At 41.9% G+C, this 19985-nt stretch overlaps 2 protein-coding genes across 2 annotated transcripts in view; both read left to right on the forward strand.

Annotated features, from left to right (window-relative positions):
• The window catches only part of LOC308673922 (uncharacterized protein), a gene marked incomplete at both ends in the record, with an annotated part of 94168 nt that extends 81132 nt beyond the window's left edge, over positions 1-13036 (forward strand). Inside the window, 2 exons of the mRNA XM_081337971.1 lie at positions 11583-11701; positions 13028-13036. Coding sequence (XP_081194097.1) covers positions 11583-11701; positions 13028-13036 — 128 coding nt within the window. The remainder of the gene's footprint in view (positions 1-11582; positions 11702-13027) is intronic.
• Positions 11582-19985, forward strand: part of SEC14L5 (SEC14 like lipid binding 5) — a 40403-nt gene continuing 31999 nt past the window's right edge. Inside the window, exons 1-2 of the mRNA XM_081338629.1 lie at positions 11582-11701; positions 13028-13106. Coding sequence (XP_081194755.1) covers positions 13044-13106 — 63 coding nt within the window. The 5' untranslated portion in view covers positions 11582-11701; positions 13028-13043. The remainder of the gene's footprint in view (positions 11702-13027; positions 13107-19985) is intronic.

Consider the following 19985-nt stretch of genomic DNA (forward strand, 5'->3'; position numbering starts at 1 on the left):
GAGCAAGCGTCTTTTAATTTCTTGGCTACAGTCCCCATCTGCAGTGATCTTGGAGCCCAGGAAAATAAAATCTGTCACTACCTCCATTTCTTCCCCATCTATTTGCCAGGAATTGAGAGGGCCAGATGCCATGATCTTGGTTTTCTTAATGTTAAGTTTCAACCCAAGTTTTGCACTCTCCTTCTTCACCCGCAACAAGAGGCTAGTTCTTCTTCACTTTCTGCCATTAGAGTGGTATCATCTGCGTATCTTAGGTTGTTGATATTTCTTCCGGCAATCTTAATTCCAACTTTTGATTCATCTAGCCCTGCCTTTCTCATGATGTGCTCTGCATATAAGTTAAATAGGCAGGGCGACAGTATACAGCCTTGCCGGACTCCTTTCCCAATTTTGAACCAATCAGTGGTTCCATGTCCAGTTCTCACTGTTGCTTCTTGACCCGCATATAGGTTTCTCAAGAGACAAATAAGATGGTCTGGTACTCCCATCTCTTTAAGAACTTGCCACAGTTTGTTATGATCCACACAATCAAAGGCTTTAGCATAGTCAATGAAGCAGAAGTAGATGTTTTTCTGGAACTCCCTAGCTTTCTCCATGATCCAGCGTATGTTGGCAATTTGATCTCTAGTTCCTCTGCCTCTTCGAAATCCTGCCTGTACTTCTGGTAGTTCTCGATCCACATACTGCTGAAGTCTAGCTTGTAGGATTTTAAGCATGACTTTACTAGCATGAGAAATGAGTGCAATGGTGCGATAGTTTGAACATTCTTTGGCACTGCCTTTCTTTGGAATTGGAATGTAAACTGATCTTTTCCAATCCTGTGGCCACTGTTGAGTTTTCCAAATTTGCTGGCAAATTGAGTGTAGCACTATTACTGCATGGTCTTTTAAGATTTTGAATAGCTCAGCTGGAATACTGTCACCCCCACTAGCTTTGTTGTTGCTCAGCTTTTCTAAGGCCCACTTCACTTCACATTCTAGGATGTCTGGTTCGAGACATGATGACAGTGTTATTGAGGGTCTGCCACAAAGAAGAGGGGGTCAACTTATTTTCCAAAGCACCTGAAGGCAAGGCAAGAAACGAAGGATGGAAACTAATCAAGGGGAGAACCAGCCTAGAACTAAGGAGAAATCTCCTGGCAGTGAGGATAATTAATCAGTGGAACGGCTTGCCTTCAGATATTATGGCTGCTCCAATACTGGAGGGTTTTAAGAAGAGATTGGACAGCCGTTTGTTTGGAATGGTGTAGGGTTCTCTGCTTGAGCAGGGGTTTAAACTAGAAGACCTCCAAGGTCCCTTCCAACTCTGTTGTTCTTCAGACCAGGCTTATGATGTTTCCAAATGGATCCAGATGGTCACTGAGTGATGAAGAATGCTTGTAATGATCTGTGAGAATAACCTTTAGAGACAGGAGGAAGAACCACAGCCTAGATATCTGTCATGCGAAAGATATCTTAGCCCACAGAAGAAAAAGGCAGCTGGGAAGTATTTTCGAAGGGACCCACCCTCGTTTTCTGTAAACTAAAAGTAGCAAGATCCTGTTACTATCACCCTACAGTGAATGTACAGGTAGACCTTATTTACTGACTGCTTTGTTCAGCAACTGTTTGCCGTTGCAACGACACTGAAAAAAAATAACTTTAAGACTAATGTCCTCATTTATGACTTTCCCAGCATTTCTCAATTCCAGGATCAGCGTTATAGTCGGTTTGCATTGTTCTGTGCCTGATCTCTTTTTCTCTCCCCTCCCCACCCGACCCCTTGCAGACCAGAGAGAGTGAAGAGGAAGGGATTAAAAGAGAGTAAGCAGCACACAGTGGGGAATACACTGACTTGTCTGCAAGGGGATGTTGTGTTCATGGCTGCCATCGCCAGAGCGTGGCTTTCCATGTCTGTTCCCCATTGTGTGACTCTTGTAACCCCTTCCTCTCCAAGGAATGTAAATACAAATATTGACTCCCTTCTTGCTAATTATTCCAGTACTGTGGAGGTAAGCATTCCAAAGGGGACGGGAGTGGGGAAAAAGGAAGGACACTCACAGTCATGTGATTACCCACTTGGCCACCGCATTGCTTAGCGACAGAGCTGTTGGACCCAATTGTGGTTGCTGAACTACCTGTCATGTTAGAACTCAAGGTTGGTGCTTCTTGTTCTGTCTACCTCAAAGGGCTTACAATGCTGCATGAGACCAATTCGTAGCCTGATCCAGCAGGGCTCTTGGAACTTAGTCAGTTACAGTATATAAAAGGTGTTGTTGTTGTTGTTGTTGTTGTTAGCTGCGAAGTCGTGTCCGACCCATCGCGACCCTATGGACAACATTCCTCCAGGCCTTCCTGTCCTCTACCATCTTCTGGAGTCCATTTAAGCTCACACCTACTGTTTCAGTGACTCCATCCAGCCACCTCATTCTCTGTCGTCCACTTCTTCTATTGCCCTCGATCTTTCCCAGCATTAGGCTCTTCTCCAGTGGGTCCTTCCTTCTCATTAGGTGGCCAAAGTATTTGAGTTTTAGCTTCAGGATCTGGCCTTCTAAAGAGCAGTCAGGATTGATCTCCTCTAGGACTGACCGGTTTGATCGCCTTGCAGGCCAAGGGACTCACAGGAGTCTTCTCCAGCACCATAGTTCAAAGGCCTCAATTTTTTGGCGCTCAGCCTTTCTTATGGTCCAACTTTCACTGCCATACATTGCAACTGGGAAGACCATAGCCTTGACTATACGCACTTTTGTTGACAGGGTGATGTCTCTGCTATATAAAAGGTACCAATTTGGAAATATGCCTTCACAAGAAGCTGGCAAAGAAGCTCCTTTAAATCTCCTTCTCTCTAAATCTTTAGAGATGAAGATCAACCTAGCGAGGTAGAAACTGTGAGCCCAGATAGTAAAGGAAACGCCAGTTCAGAAATATACTGTGAACTGTTTCGGGATGCAGTTGTCACGTGCAAACAACCAGAAGCATTCGTTGAGTTCGAAGCGCAGAAAAGTTTATCATCGCTACCTCTAATACAAGAATCTAGTCAACTAACCATCAAAGCTAAATTGGCGCTGGAGAAGAGTCCGTGGAATTCGCAGGGATTGGACTTAGATCTCTTGTGGCAACGCAGTGACACTGAACTGATGGCAAGTTTAACTTCGCCTTCCAGCTCTGCTTGTTCTTCTCCTACAGCGACTCTGATGCTAACCTGTGACAAGGCTAGAGGTTTTCAGTTTGTTTCCTCAGTGGATGCTTTGAGTTGCGTTGAATACAGCAGGATGACGCTAGTCCGGTTTTGGTTTGCCACTGGTCTCCGGATATGGATGGGCACAATTGATTGATGACCAAGCACTTCTCAAAGTTAAATATGGTTATGAACTTGGCTCCGTATCAGATTTACATTCAGCTCTATGCTGTACTTGGAGCTGCTAATTATATAACAGCATAGTTTCCTGAGCCTTTTTCGGCAATAGAATTTCCCCCCCTTCTTGCTGTTGTTGAATCCCTCTTTCTAAGCCCAAATAGTACCATATTTTTTGTAGTGTCTTCTATTTGTATTCCTCCCCCCCCCCCGTGAAGTGGGATCCAGTGCATCAGTAAAGTGTCTCCTGTGTGAGTGGGTTAGTAGAATAGAAATGAATTCGCCTCTGTAGCTTTAGAAACATATAAAAATGTATGATTTATTGTGGCACGAAGCCAGACTGTGTATTAATGCAGAAACTGTGGCTTAATTCTACTAATCTTCCTTTCTTCCCATTTGCATGTGTTCTTGGACAGCCCAGAGAGAGCTTGCAAGGAAAGCTTGGGGGAAGCCGCCAACCCATTGTATAATTTGTGTCTTGAGTTCTTTCTTGCCTATATTCGTATTCTGAATTCTGCTATCCAGCATGAGGGTATCTAGCTGCTTGTGAAATTCTCACTCACCACCCACCCACCACCTTTGTCTTGTTCTCACATGTTCTTACCACCCTCTTTCAGGGTGTAGGTGTAACACTTCAATCACTTTCAAACAGCCTATATATGAAGCTGATTGAAATCTGAGACAATCCATCTCTCTCTCTCTCCCTCTCTCTCTCCCTCTCTCCCTCCCTCCCTCTCTCTCTTTCTCTCTCTCTTTTCTTCTTTTCTCTCTCTCTGTCCCCCTCTCTTTCTTATCTTTCTCCTTCTCTCCCTCCTTTCCCCTCTCTCTTTCTTCTCTCTGTCTTTCTTTTCTCTCTTTTTCTTTTCTCTCTCTCTCTCTCTCTTTCTTTTCTCTCTCTCTCTCTCTCTTTCTTTTCTCTCTCTCTCTCTCTCTCTCTCTCTCTCTCTCTCTCTCTCTCTCTCTCTCTCTCTCTCTCTCTCTCTCTCTCTTTTGGCCAGCGAACGATAAGAAGCAGCTTTCCGAAGCAGATCTTCTCATCCTTTGCTGACCAGCCCCCCACCCCCACCCTGTTTTAGTACAATCTAAAGCCATTTCAAAGATATCTTCGCCTTCTGTCAATCAGTAATCACACGAACGAGTTAACACTGGGAAGTAAAATGTATTTATTACTGGTAGGTAGAAGCAGAAAACTACTCTGCAATTAAATGATAAGCTTTGCAACGAGGGTGAAAGATACGTTCAATCCAGATTCAAGATTTTCATGAACCTGCTTGCTTTAAATAGCTAGAGCTGCTGCAGAAGAAAAAAAAAAGTAGTTTGAGATCGTTCCATGGGGGCAAATGAACTCTTCAGTTCTCTTTGCTAAAAAAGAAAAAAAGAAAAGAAAAGAAAAGTGTTCTTTTGTGCAAGCTATGTCAAAGAAGTCCGGTTAATTATTGTTGTTTATCAGGCTTGAAGTAAGCTTGTTTGGAAGCTGTGTTAGGAGACAAGGGAGCTAGGCATCCAGGTTTTGGTCCGAGAGGACTGATGATGGGTTCCTGATTGGCTTAGCAGCTGTTCCCTCTAAAATGAGGGCTCAGATTGCTGGGGGCAAGATGCTGACTCTATAAACCGCTTAGAGAGGGCTGTAAAGCACTGTGAAGCGGTCTATAAATCTAAGTGCTATTGCTTTTCAAAGAAGTAGGGGTCAACTTATTTTCCAAAGCACCAGAGGGTAGGAGAAGAACAATGGATGGAAACCAAGTCAAGGAGAGAAGCAACCTAGAACTAAGGAGAAATTTCTTAACAGTGAGAACAATCAACCAGCGGAACAGCTTGCCACCAGAAGTTATGGGTGCTCCATCACTGAAGGTTTTTAAGAAGAGCCGCTTCTCTGGGGTCTCCTGCTTGAGCAGGGGGTTGGACTAGAAGACCTCCAAGGTCCTTTCCAGCTTTTGTTCTATTTTGAAGGGTGGTTGGACTAGATAGAAGACCTCCAAGGTCCCTTTCAATTCTGTTATTATTCTGTTATTCTCTGTCAGAGCAATTAAACAGTGTGCATCAACACACTTGCTGTTCATGCACTGTCTAAAAAGCGATGTTTCTGAATCTTGCTGGCTGGGGAATTCTGGGAGTTGACGTCCACATATTTAAAGGTTGCCAAGGTTGAGAATCACTGATCGAAAGCCACTGACTTCAGATTGTGTTGAATAACAATAATTTAGTGTGTGTCAGCTCACAACTTGCTCTTCTGCACCTCATTTCCGTTATCGCTAAGGTTGTCTTTCAGAACACAACCTGCAAAGGCAGTCACTGTCAATGGGGCACCACGTTTGACTCAAGGCAGCAGGCCAAGATGATGCAAAGATTACTTTAGCTTCCTCCATCTGGGTTAGATTGTTAGGATGTGCCAGTGTGGGAATGCAAGTCGCCGCTGAGTTGTTGCTTCTTCCTGTTCTTCTTTCCATAGATTTACAGAACTGAAATTGTACACCGGAATTATATCAATAAAACCAGTTCAAATGTAGGGAAGGATCTTGTTCTGTACCAGCCTGCTACCGGCCCTGCAGAAAAGGCAGGGACAACCCCTTTTACAAGAAGGCAAGAGGCTGGAATTACGCCTGCCAAATTTATTGCTACAAAAACAAATAGAATAAGACACGAACCAAGAAACAGGAGCTTTTCAAGCGGTTGCCTTCAGCAAACCAGCCCTCCCACGCATTCCCCCTTAAATACAGTTAAGGGCGTGGCTTCTCTCTGCCTCCTTCCGAGGAGCCCCATTGCCTTCCTCTGTTTACTCCTGATTGACTGCCTCCTGCGTCAGGCGTCCTTGAACAGGGCCAGCTGTGGGTCATCTTCATCCACGCTGTCAGGCTCACACAGCTGGGTCTGCGTCGTGAACAGATGAGAGGGGCCTGGCTGAGGGGTCTCATCAAGCTGTCCAATCCCCTCAGCAAGCTCTTCAACACCCGCCTCCTCCTCCTCCCCTGAGTCGTCCGACCCAACTGCCGAACCCACAGGCTGACCCTGAATCACAACAGATCTGATAGACTTGAGCTTGTCTCACTCTGCTGCAGAATTGACATTATACATTGAATTTACAAGTAGTGCTTGACTTACAATGCTTCGCTTAGTGACTCTTTGAAGTTACAGTGGCACTGAAAAAAGGGACTTTATGATCATTTTTCAGACTTACAACCGTTGCAGTATCCCCCTGGACGGGCGATTTACATTCAGACGCTTGACAAGTGACTCAGATCTCATGATGGTCGCAGCGTCCTGGGGTCACGTGATCCCCTTTTTACGACCTGAACAAGCAAAGACAACAGGGGGACCAGATTCACTTGGCAACCGTGTTACTAATTTAACAACTGCAATGATTTGCTGAACAGCTGTGGCAAGACAGGTTGTAAGATGGGGCCAAATTCATTTAACAAATGTTTCACTTAGCCACAGAGATTTGGGGCTGAGTTGTGATCGTATGTCGAGGACTGCCTGTATACCAATAAAATCAGTTCAAACGTAGCGAAGAATCTGATCAGGTTTGAGCACTTCTCATTCTGGTGCATTCTGTGCTGTTTAGACGGGAACGGGGGAGGGAGGAGACGTCCTTCCCCTTTGTGGGTGTTGGGACCAAAACACTAGAAATGCAACTGGCCTTAATCTTCCGGAAGGGACGTTGGTTGGCCATTGTGCCCACAGTAAAAAAATGACAATAAAAGTTATCTGACTGACTGACTGCCTATACTGTATCTATATATCTATATATCTACATCTACATCTACATCTCTCTCTCTCTCTCTCTCTCTCTCTCTCTCTCTCTCTCTCTCTATCTATCTATCTATGTCTCTCTCTACTAATCTGTCTATCTGTATCTATCTCTTCCTATCTATCTATCTATCTATCTATCTATCTATCTATCTATCTATCTATCTATCTATCTATCTATCTATCTACTAATCTATATCTGCACTAATCCATCCATCCATCCATCCATCCATCCATCCATCCATCTCTCTCTCTCTCTCTCTCTCTCTCTATGTCTCTCTCTACTTGGCATGGGTCCGGAATACCTCGGGGACCACCTGCTGCCGGCGTCGACCCCCCTCCGCCCCGTGCGTTCCCACAGAGAGGGCCTCCTCAGGGTGCCTCCAGTCAGAGAATGTCGGCTGGTGGCCCCCAGGGGGAGGGCCTTCTCTGTGGGCGCTCCGGCTTTGTGGAATCAGCTGCCGGTTGAGCTCCGGATGGCACCGGATCTCCGCTCCTTCCGGCGCGGGTTAAAGACCCATTTATTTGAACAAGCTGGCCTGGCCTGATGGGGAATTACTTAGGGTTTTAATATTTATATATATTTTTTATTGTTTTTATTGTGGGCAATAATTTAATTCTTTTTTAACTTTTGTACTTTTGTAGTTTTAAGATATGCCCTGTTCACCGCCCTGAGTCCTTCGGGAGAAGGGCGGTATAAAAATTTAATTAAATAAATAAATAAATAAATAAATACTAATCTGTCTATATCTATCTCTTCCTATCTATCTATCTATCTAACTATCTATCTATCTATCTATCTATCTATCTATCTACTAATCTATATCTGCACTCATCCATCCATCCATCCATCCATCCATCCATCCATCCATCCATCCATCCATCCATCCATCCATCCATCCATCCATCTATCTATCTATCTATCTATCTATCTATCTATCTATCTATCTATCTATCTATCTATCTAATACATCCAACTAATTTAGCAGCAACTTGTTACGACTGTCTTTCAGTGAGATGTAAGTAAGATGGAAGATTTACTGTTCCTTCACACAATCATTCCATCTCAGCCTCCCCATTTCGGCACTCCGTTTTAGTATCTGAGCTTTGCCTCTGAATTTGTTCAGCTGAGGGGGAGGGACATGAAATAAATAATGAATAGCGCTCTGAGAGACGAGTCCATAAATATTGAATGGAAAGGCATATCCTTTATATCGTGTTTGGTGATGGAGGCTAAGGAAGCCATAATGAAGTGATCTATTCTTTGGATGTTTCTGTAATGAAGCGGGTAACGTAAAATATATTTGATCCCTTCAGGCAATTGACAGGGCTCCCCAAAGCCTGGTGAGATACTAGAAGCAAGATGCTTTGAAACTCAAATATAAAGCAATTTTCAGACTCGGGTAGAAATGCTGAAGACAGGTTACAACCAGAACTTTACAGGTGGTCCTTGTCTTAGAACCACAATTAGCAATTTCCATTGCTAAGCAAGATGGGTTGTCAGGTGAGTCACATCTGATCTGATCTTATGACTATTTTTATCACAGTTGTTAAAGGAATCACTGTACTTGTCAGGTGAATCTTGCGGTTGTTCAACTAATCTGTTTTCCCCTATGGACTTTGCTTTTTGGGAAGTTGGCTGGGAAAGTCACAAATGGTGATCATGCAACCCCAGCGGCAGCCATCATAAAGATATGTCGTTTGCCAACCACCCGAATGTGGATCACGTGACCTTGGGGATGCCGCAGTGGTCGTAAGCATGAGGACCTGTCATAAGACACTTTTTCCAGTGCCCGTTATTCTTTGAAATGGTCCTCCAATAAGTGAAATCAATGGAAGAAGTCGGATTCACCTAACAACTGCAGTGATCTCCTTAACAAACATAGCAAAAAGAAGATTGTTAAATTGGGTGCGACTCAGTTAACATTGTCCCCATTGTGGTCATAAATAGAGGACTACCTGTAGACAGGATTGGAGCATGCCCACCAGCTTTAATGGGGGTGACAAAAAGATATTTGAAGACAGATGGTCAAGTAAGTTCCGTAACCTGCGCCATGGAGTTAAAAACGTTAAGTTTGTACTTCAAATCTAATTGCAAAGAACGTTAAGCTTTCTAATTCTAATTGCAAAGAACATGAATTCTATCTAATTCAAAGACCATGAAATGTTGAATTTTCATTCTTTTTGTGGGAAAAGCAGTCTCAACTAGTATCTGATCCAATCCAGGAAGACTTTTACATTAGCTATATACTCTCGCAGACGTTCAGAATCCTGTAGATTATTCTTGCATAATATATCCACTTGAGACCCGTGTTTACCAGTTTTTTTCTCTCCCTGGACCGGTATGTTCACAGGTATTTACACACACACACACACACACACACACGCGTGTGTGTGTGTGTGTGTGTGTGTGTAGATAACCATCTGCCACTAACCAAAGGAATTGGATCAAATGGACTTCAGGGCCAAAACAGTTTCTTGAAATAAATAGGTTATTTATTTATTTTTTGGATGCGCCAAACATTTTTCCTTGCTGTTGCTTCTCAAACTGACCCAGAAGATTAAGATAATTCTTGGCAACGGCCAAAGTATAGCAAACCTCCAAAGAGCTTTTCAAGGCAGGAGGGGAGGAATTAAGAGTGCCTATTTATGTAAGTGTTGAGGATGTAAATATACCCAAAGCTTTTGGAAACCTAAAGAGCTGGATTAGTTTGAAAGAGGTAGAACTACTCGGCTTCCCTGCATCGCTTTGATTGGAACCTTCTGTTGGATGCCTCACTGTCAGCCATCAATTATATTGGGAAAGCTAAACAATTTGCACGGGGATGTAAAGGCTGGGAGATGCCTCAGCCTTGCTTCAGAGGCTCTCCCTGCTAAGATTAAATGGATCCATTCATCGCTGGCATGAAAGGATCATAAAAGCTTGCATAAATGCATAGGAGCAAGACTCAGGAAGGGGGAGTGCAGTGTGGGTGGCAAAAAAGTTGGTTTGCTTTCAGAGATATGAAGCTAATGGATGACTTAGTCATAAGCTGTAGGGAAGGAGAGATGGGGAATGAAACTTTGTGGAAGTTGAAATAACTCAGAAGGCTTCCTGCTGTAGGAGAAGTACATTGAGGTTATATGTACTCCATTTCTCTAGAAAAAGTGCAGAGACTCTAGAACAGTCATGTCAAACTGCCAGCCCGTGGGCCGGATGCATCACAATGAAACTGCGGCCTTCCCATTGCCGGCAATGGGGGAAAAGTCACGATATGTCGCACGACGTCACGTGACGTCATGAGTTTAACATGCCTGCTCTAGAAAGAGTGCAGAGAAGAGCAACAAAGATGATCAGGGGACTGGAGACTAAAACATATAAAGAACAGTTGCTGGAATTGGGTAGGTCTAGTTTAAGGAAGAGAAGGTGCTTCTCCAAGGCACCTGAAGGCAGGACAAGAATGGATGGAAACTAATCAAGGAGAGAAGCAACCTAGAACTAAGGAGAAATTTCTTGACAGTTAGAACAATTAATGCCTCCAGAAGTCGACTGCCTCCAGAAGTCGTGAATGCTCCAACACCGGAAGTTTTTAGAAGAGACTGGACAACTATTTGTCTGAAATGGTATAGAGTTTCCTGCCTAAGCAGGGGGTTGGACTAGAAGATCTCCAATGTCCCTTCCAGCTCTGTTATTCTATTATTCATGTAATCCATCAAATTGATTATTTATTTTTATTTATTAAATTTTATCCTGCCCAAATCCCCTACAATATGACAAGGGCAGCTTAATAATGAAGGCCTCTGTTGAGTTGACTTTGACTTTGGGGTGATTTATTTATTTATTTATAAAACAAATTAATATGGCCACTCGACCCAACTCACACATAGATCAGTGTTTTCTCAAACTTGGCAACTTGAAGATGTGTGGATTTCAACTCCCAGAATTCCCCAGCCAACATAATCATCTCCTGAATCTTTATAGGTCTGGGAACTAACTACTAAATCCAGCATGAAAACTCTCTTCAATTTAGTAAGAAAAAAATGTTTCTATTTTCGTACTTAGATATACTAGATCAGAATCTTTCCTCCATATCTTTTAAGTACATTCCAGCTTGTTTGTTTGTTTGTTTTTTAAAAAAAAAAAATAGCAATGACTTAATCCTAATTTAATGCTCTTTCTAGCCAAAAGCTTTATCAATGCAACTCTTTATGTGTTGTTCCTAAGCAGAGTCATGTCAAAGAAACCCCAAGCCTTGATAATCTGCCATGTATAAATAAATAAGTTTATAAATGGCTGATCATCAAGAAGAACCCACATTAAATTGGATTTAGTGCTCACATTGTTGGGCTGTCTCATGTTTCCACAGCTCCTGAACATTCCAAGATTAAGGCTTTACACCATCAGCTGTTCTGTCCTCCTTCTAGGTTCAGATATCTGTTATATAATCCCAACATAGCTTCTGTGTCTCGATTCTAACTCTTGTGTTGACCAACACTTGCTCTGTCTGCTTTCCCCCCTCTAGACGGAGTCACCAATGTAGCACCAGCGAGCGATAACTTTTATCCAGGACTGCATTATTCCGATGGCTACTTGATGGACCGAAAATTTATGGATTTAATGCAGGCCAGCCCTAAATTTCAGGTACATTCCCCTTTCTCTTTCTGCAGAACTTTTGAGTAGCAGCTGCCTTTCTTAAGGGCATCCAATGGTTTTAAGGTGAAAAGGTGGGCTTAACTTGTCTTACTTGCAACCTACTTGTTTTTCACGTATCACTTTTAACTGCAGCTCTCTTTAATTGATTTTTTGTTTGGTCCCCACGTTTGACTTCATGCTTGGAGGTTATCTTGCGTTGGTGAAATGTACGGGAGGTCCTTGATTTACAACCGTTCATGTAGTGACCAAAGTTACAACGGCACTACGGAAAAAAAATCCTTATGATCGTTTTTTTACACTTACGACTGTTGCTGCATTTCCATGATCCACGTGATCAGAATTCGGACACTTGGCAACTGGTTTGTGTTTATAACGGTTGTGCAGTCTCCTGGGGTCATGTGGGATCCCCTTTTGTGACCTTCTGACAAGCAAAATCAATTGGGAAGCCAGTTTCACTTAATAACTGTGTTACTAACTTAAGAACTGCAGTGATTCACTTAACAACTGTGGCAAGAGAGGGTGTAAAGTGGAGCAAAATTCACTTAACTGTCTCGCTTAGCAACAGAAATTTTGCGCTTGATTTGTGATCATAACTTGAGGACTACCTGTGTCCCTTTTTGTACCAAGCACTAAGAAAATCTAAATTGACAAGCCCTTCTGAGCTTGTAACGTTCAGGGGCATTTAATACCAAACAGAGGCGGCCTATCCTACTGGGTTGCAGAAAGCAATTTAATTAGCTTCCTATAAGAGTAGCTTCATTCTTTGCCTGGATTCTTGGACTACTCTGCATGTGCGGGTTCAAAGCAACGGCTACGGGGGCAGAGAGGGAAAATTCCAGTGGCGCTGAGAGCTGCAGAGAATGGTGTTCAAATCCCGCAGGCGTCTCTTGTTCATTGTAAGGTAGCCAGTTGGTGTTGAGTCACTTGTCAAAATGCTGTAATTTTCTCAACTGTGTGCCTAGAACATTTTGTAAAGTATGCCCATCTTTCCATTTGGAGTGCGTTCTCTCCCTGTTGCTAAATAGCAGATGAATTGAGAACGAATTGGTTGCAGCTGGTAAGGGTTGAGTTAGCAGCCTTTAAAACTAATTCATCTCAGAGTAGTGACAGGGTGACAGCCAACTAAGGAAAAAAGGATTATAGCGTTTGATCCACCGGGATTAATTCATTCTCTCTTCTTGGGCATTCATATTAGACACCTGCTTCCTTTTAACTTCCAACAGAAGGTCTACTATAAAAATCAAGGTGTTTTTGCTGGACCGGTTGATGCTGAGAGCCGAGGATTTAACTGATTACTTTTCTCATTCTTTGTAGGCATTCTGAGGTAAAAATGGTGCAAAAATACCAATCTCCTGTCAGAGTCTACAAGTACCCGTTTGAGCTTGTGATGGCGGTAAGTACTACATTATTTCTCCTTTCGGCAGTTCATTTTCTTTTAAAGCCTCGATAAGACCACAATTGGAATATTGCATCCAGTTTTGGTTGCCACAACATAAAAAAAAGATGTTGAGACTCTAGAAAGAGTGCAGAGAAGAGTGCAGAGATGATTAGGGGGCTGGAGGCTGAAACATAAGAAGAACGGTTGCAGGAATTGGATATGTCTAGTTTAATGAAGAGAAGGACGAGGAGGGACATGATAGCAGTGTTCCAGTATCTCAGGGGTTGCCACAAAGAGGAGGGAGTCAAGCTAGTCTCCAAAGCGCCCGAAGGCAGGACAGGAGAAATTTCCTGACAGTTAGTACAATTAACCAGTGGAACAACCTGCCTCCAGAGGTGGTGAATTCTCCAACACTGGAGGTTTTTAAGAAGAGACTGGACAGTCATTTGCCTGAAATGGTATAGGGTTTCCTGCCTGAGCAGGGGGTTGGACTAGATGACCTCCAAGGTCCCTTCCAACTACTACTTCTTCTTCTTCTTCTTCTTCTTCTTCTTCTTCTTCTTCTTCTTCTTCTTCTTCTTCTTCTTCTTCTTCTTATTATTATTATTATTATTATTATTATTATTATTATTATTATTATTATTATTATTATTATTATAAAAAGCAAAGGATGGAAGCCAATCAAGGAGAGAAGCAACGTAGAACTAAGGAGAAGCTTCCTGACAATCAGAACAATTAATCAGTGGAACGGCTTACCTCCAGAGGTTGTGGGGGCTCCAACACTGAAGGTTTTTTTTAAAAAGAGATTGGATAACCATTTGTCTGAAATGGTATACCTTGCTTGAGCAAGGGGTTGGACTAGAAGACCTCCAAGATCCCTCCCAACTCTGTTATTCTGTTGTTCCTAGTTTTTAATTGCACCAAAAATTCTGCAGAAGCCTGTTTTGGTGGGGTCCATTTGGGCTTGGATGTTTATGCTACTAATATTCTTGGTTTTGAAGTTCCTTTGTTAAGTTTTGCAAAAGGTTTGTTTCTGAGGCTTTTGCTGCACTTAGCAGCATTCATTTGTCATTGTAACTCTTTTCGTGAGGTGCCCTATTTTAGTGATCTACTTTTTAACTTTTAACTTGCTTGGTAAATCAGCACCAAGTGTGTTCTAATTTGGAATCCTAGGAAAATTATACTTTTTGAATATTGCCGCATCTCTCTAAGTTTTAAGTCCTATCAAAGGCTACATCAGAGCATCTACCCCTTTACTTCTCTGTGATATCTTTTTCCAGACTTGGCATCTTCTAAAAAGTGCTGAGGTCCATCCTGACTTCTGTAAAATGCACTTGAGAATTGGACCTTGACAAGCCCTTTGAGAAAACAACTTTAGCCCTTTCCAACTGCTGAGTTGAATTGCTGTGTGCCATCTGGCTAAAATCTATCTTGGCATGAAATTTGCTGTCCTTATTCCAGATCCCACTCTGGTCTCTGTCCAAAGCCATCTTAGTCTCCTGATTTCACTCTTTGGTAAAGAGTGACATAACTTTAACAAATTTTAGCCACCTTGAGATTGCCCTTGGGCAGAAGCAGAAAATACTGGGATTAAATTCCTTTAATACTAGCATAGCTAATAAGCATGATTCAAGGCTGAGACATTCTTAGATGAGAAGAACGGAAAGTGGTGACTATGTTGGTCTAAGACCATAATAAATTTGATCTGAAGCGATTTGGATGGAGACAGAATGAGAGGGGGAGAGAGAGAGAGAGAGAGAGAGAGAGAGAGAGAGAGAGAGAGAATGAGAGGTGAGAAAGAGAAATATGGAGTATGAGCAGAATGAGAGAGAGATGGAGAGAAAAAAGGGAGGAGGAGAATGAGAAAAAGAGAGAATGAGGAATACAAGAGAAAGGGAGAAAGAAAAAGAGAGAATGAGAGAGAGAGGGAGAATGAGAGAAATAAAGAGAAAGATGGAGAAAGAAAAAGAATGAGAGAGAAAGAGAGAGATGGAGAAAGAGAAAAAAGAGTGAGAGACAAAGAATAAGAGAGAATGAGAGAGGGGGAGAATGAGCAGAAGGAGAAAGAAAAAGGCGGGGAGAATGAGAAAAAGAATGAGGAAGAACACGAGAGAAATGGAGAAAGAAAAAGAAAGAGAGAATGGGAGAATGAGAGAGAAAGAAAAAGAAAGATGGAGAAAGAAAAAGAATGAGAGAAAGAATGAGAGAGATGGAGAAAGAAAAAAGAGAGAATGAGAGAGGGAGAATGAGAGAAATAAAGAGAAAGATGAAGAAAGAAAAAGAATGAGAGAGAAAGAATGAGAGAGAGAGAGAGAAAGAGAAAAAAGAGAATGAGAGACAAAGAATGAGAGAGAATGAGAGAGAGATGAAGAAAGAGAAAAAGAGAGAGCGAATGAGAGAGAGGGAGAATGAGAGATGGAGAGAGAGGGAGGGAGAAAGATGGTCCATGGCATTTTATCTTACGTCTTCAATAGATTTATTTATCCAATTTGTATAGCTGCCCATTTCACCACACAAGTAACTCTGGGCAACATACAACAAAGCTAAAGGAAAAAGTTTCATCGGATTTTTAGGCCTTTGGTGAGGTTGAGTGAAACCATCTGTGAACTGAGTAGCTCAGTCGTAATCTTCTATTCTTTGTTTTTGTTCATAATTATGTTTTCCCCCCTTGTTTTTATCTTTTTATTCGTGAACTGCCCAAGAATTGCTGGAAGTCAGCTATTCTTAAAAGTTTTCCATTCTTCAAGTTTTTAGAGTTACTGATATTTGCTGCTTAGCAGTAAACTAGGATAGTGGAAGGTTGCCTCTAGAGAAGGATGCTGTACGTTCCTTAGCGGATCTCACAGTTCAATTTTTGTTACAGAATATTTTGGAACGCATGCTGGCAAGGAAGGTTTTTATGCACGTCTCAGCAGTTTACAGATGGTCTGGGAACATTCAGCTTTTTTTTTTAACTTGTACTGTACAACTTTACAGTTTCAGGAAGAGGAAATTAAAATGCAAAATGTGTCCCTGATTGGCTCTGGCAGGAAGATGAATTGCTTATATGCTTTCTGGTTTCTAAGCCACATTTTTATTTCAACAGCAATTCAATATGCTAAGCGTGGATCAAAGAGTTTCTAGGAATATTTGAAGTCTCCCAAAGCTGGTGAGGCTGCAAGCATATATACTCGAGAGAAGGTGAAATGCTGCCAATGAAACCTGTCCATAATTCTTGCTGTCATAAACAGGTGATTCTAAGCAAGACGTCTCTACAGCACATGACTTACCTCTGAACACGTGCAGAGTGCCAGAAATTTTGCCTGTGAACAGCGAAAGATCATTTATTCAGCTCGCCTGGCTCCTTCCATTTTTCTATCATTCGAGACAGGAATCAAATCATTTGTGGGCCATGTTGTAGACCAGGGGTCTTCAAACTTGGCCTTTTATGACTTGTGGACTTCAACTCCCAGAATTCTAATCCTAATTTCTTTCTTTCTCTGGTTAAAACAGGGGTCTTCAAACTTGGCCCTTTTATGGCATGCTGGCTGAGGAATTCTGGGAGTTGAAGTCCACAAGTCATAAAAGGGCCAAGTTTGAAGACTCCTGTCCTAGATGGTTGATATTGGTTCTTGGAAGAATATACAGGTAGCCCTTGACTTATGACTACAATTGGGGCCCGAATCTCTGCTGTTAAGCAAAGTGGTTGTTAAGTGAGTCAGGTTAGATATCATGGCCTTTTTGGCCACAGTTATTAAGTGAATCACTGTAGACATTAAAGGAATCACATGCTCATGAAACGAATCTATCTTCCACCATAAGTGGCAGTCCCATGGCCCCAGGACCCGGCAACTGTGCTAAATACATGCTAGTTGCCAAGCGCCCAAATTCTGATCATGTGACAATGGGGAAGCTGTGAATGCCGGTTGTAAGTCATGGAGAGCCTTGGTGGAGCAGTGGGCTAATGCCTCCTTAAGTAACGCCAGCTGCCTGCAATTAGTGCAGGTTCGCATCCCACCAGGCTCAAGGTTGACTTAGCCTTCCATCCTTCCGAGGTAGGTAAAATAAGGACCCAGATTGTTGGGGGCAATTAAGCTGACTTTGTAAAAATGCCGCTTGGGGTGTGTGTGAAAGCCCTAATAAGCAGGCATATACATAGAATAAAGGCTACTGCTAAGCTTGTAAGCCGCCCTGAGTCTTCGGAGAAGGGCGGGATATAAATGGAATTAAAATAAAATAAATAAAATAAAATGTTTTTCAGTGACATTGCAACTTTGAATGGTCAATAAGCAAATGGCTGTACGTTGGGGACTACTTGCAAGAGTTTTGCATAAGATCTGCGTGAATCAATAGATATAGCTTTCAAAGCAACTTGTGCTTTCCTAGGAAGTAACTATGAAGGATCGTTGGGGACTCACTCAGAATTCCCTTGTGGGTCTTTAATTCGGATTCTTCAAGTGGTTCATATGATATTAACAGCTTCCACCTCTGTTTCTGCCGCTTGACTCTCTGATGTTGCAGTTCCTCCCTTTGATAATGCAAATTCTCTAGAGAGGCACGCAGCTCAGATAGGCTTCTGTTCCTAATGAAATGAGGTTTTGATATACTGAGAGAAGTACTTTCATTAATAGTTTCCTGTATGAGATTGGAATATGCTTACGGAACCTTCATTACTCGACTCAAGATCACGTGGAGTGTGATGCCTTGGTAACACCACACTTGGAATACTACATCCAGTGTTGGTCACCGCAATACAAAAAAGATGTTGAGACTCTAGAAAGAGTGCAGAGAAGAGCAACAAAGATGATCAGGGGACTGGAGGCTAAAACATATGAAGAACGGTTGCAGGAATTGGGTATGTGTAGTTTAATGAAGAGAAGGACGAGGGGGGACATGATAGCAGTGTTCCAATATCTCAGGGGCTGCCCCAAAGAAGAGGGAGGCAACCTATTCTGCAAAGCACCTGAAGGCAGGACAAGAAGCAACGGATGAAAACTACTCAAGGAGAGAACTGACCTAAAACTAAAGAGAAATGTTCTGACAGTTAGAACAATTAACCAGTGGAACAACCTGCCTCCAGAAGTTGTGAATGCTCCAACACTGGAGGTTTTCAAAAATAGACTGGACAGCCATTTGTCTGGAACGGTATAGGGCTTCCTGCTTGAGCAGGGGTTTGGACTAGAAGACCTCCGAGTCTTTTACTCTGTTATTCTGTTCAGTAGATCATGACTTGGTTGGATCGCATTTGAAGTGACCTCAACTGAATCATAGATTGTTAAAGAAGTGAAACCAATTTTTGAAATAAAGATGGTTTTGTACAGATGTCTCCAGACAGCCCGACTATCAACTGCTGCCAGCTAATATTCTGGTTCCTTTTGGACATGGGATTAGCAGTATTCTGCCATAGCATAATTTCAAAATATTTCCTGAATATCAGGAGATTGTTTTGGACACCAGTCAGATACTGAGAGAGACTGTCCTATTCCCGTAGCAGAACAATTTCTGGAGGACATGCCCGTACCAGCCTAAAGTAAGGTTTTACAATTAAAATGTGCTGTGAATAAAAAAATCAGTGTCAACTAGAGTGAAATACGTTTCAGCAGTGTTACTCAAGAGAATATTTTTTTTATTCTTCTTAAAATAGTGATGAGAAGAAATGAAAGACAGAATGAAAGGCAAATATGAAGATACATTGTCAAAGAAAAGAAATAAAAAGTGCATATTAAAAAAAGGAAAGGAAAACACAAAAAAAGGAAAAGAAAGTACGATGTAGCATTTTATAATGAAATGTGGGGCATCTTTATACAAAATAAGTAGGTTTTTTTTTTAAAAAAAATGATAGCAATATAAATGCATTGCAAATATATATGTACTTAAATAATAATTGCATTAGATAACTATATATAGAATTGTAACTACTGTTAAAATACTTAAATGGGATGCTGTTTAGGACCACTTTAGTTTGGAATTCATATACTGACCTAGGAATCTTATTGATTTACTGATTTACTTAGATTCATAAGGCTGACCGACTCATCACAGTAAGTCTCAGTGATGGACAAAGCTTAAATAGAAACCCACAATATAAAATTATTAAAACAATCAATTCCAAACACAGAACTCAAAAAAAGAAATAGCAGCTGATAATAAGAACAATCAATCAATAATATTTATTTGGTCAACGACCAGCAACATTTAAAAGAACAAAAGCAGAGTGGAGCAAATAAATACAATAATATATTACTATAACAACTATCAAAATAAATCACATAGCATAACATTCACTCCTCTATTGCTAGGTTAATACAGTTGCTACCTGGGTGAATAGAATAATAATATAAAGTGTTATCAACCCATCTGGGTTTCATTACCTTTGTAATCCTCCCCCCTCATACATGGGTAAACAATTTTTGTGTATGAACCTGTTTGGTGTAGTAGTTAAGGCATTAGGCTAGAAATGACAAGATGGTGAGTTCTAGTCCTGCCTTAGGCATGAAAGCCAGCTGGGTGAGTTTGGGCCAATCACCAGGAGGCAGTGAATTCTAACCCTGCCTTAGCCATGAAAGCCAATCACCAGGAGATGGTGAGTTCTAGTCCCATTTTAGGCATGAAAGCTGTCTGGGTGACTTTAGCCAATCACCAGGAGACAGTGAGTTCTAGTTCCTTCCGCCTTAGCCACAAAATCCAGCTGAGTGACTTTGAGCTAATCACCAGGAGATGGTGAGTTCTAGTCCCGCCTTAGCCACGAAAACCGGCTGGGTGACTTTCAGCTAATCACTCACTCTCAGCCCAATCCACCTCACAGGGTTGTTGGTCTGGGGGAAACAGGAGGAGAAAAGATGTGATGGATGCGTGTTCGCCACCTCGAGTTATCTGTAAAAATAATAAAGGCGGGGTACAAATAAATGCGTAAAA

Source organism: Vipera berus (genome assembly GCF_964194415.1).
Source record: "Vipera berus genome assembly, chromosome: 13".
Taxonomy (NCBI): Eukaryota; Metazoa; Chordata; class Lepidosauria; order Squamata; family Viperidae; genus Vipera; species Vipera berus.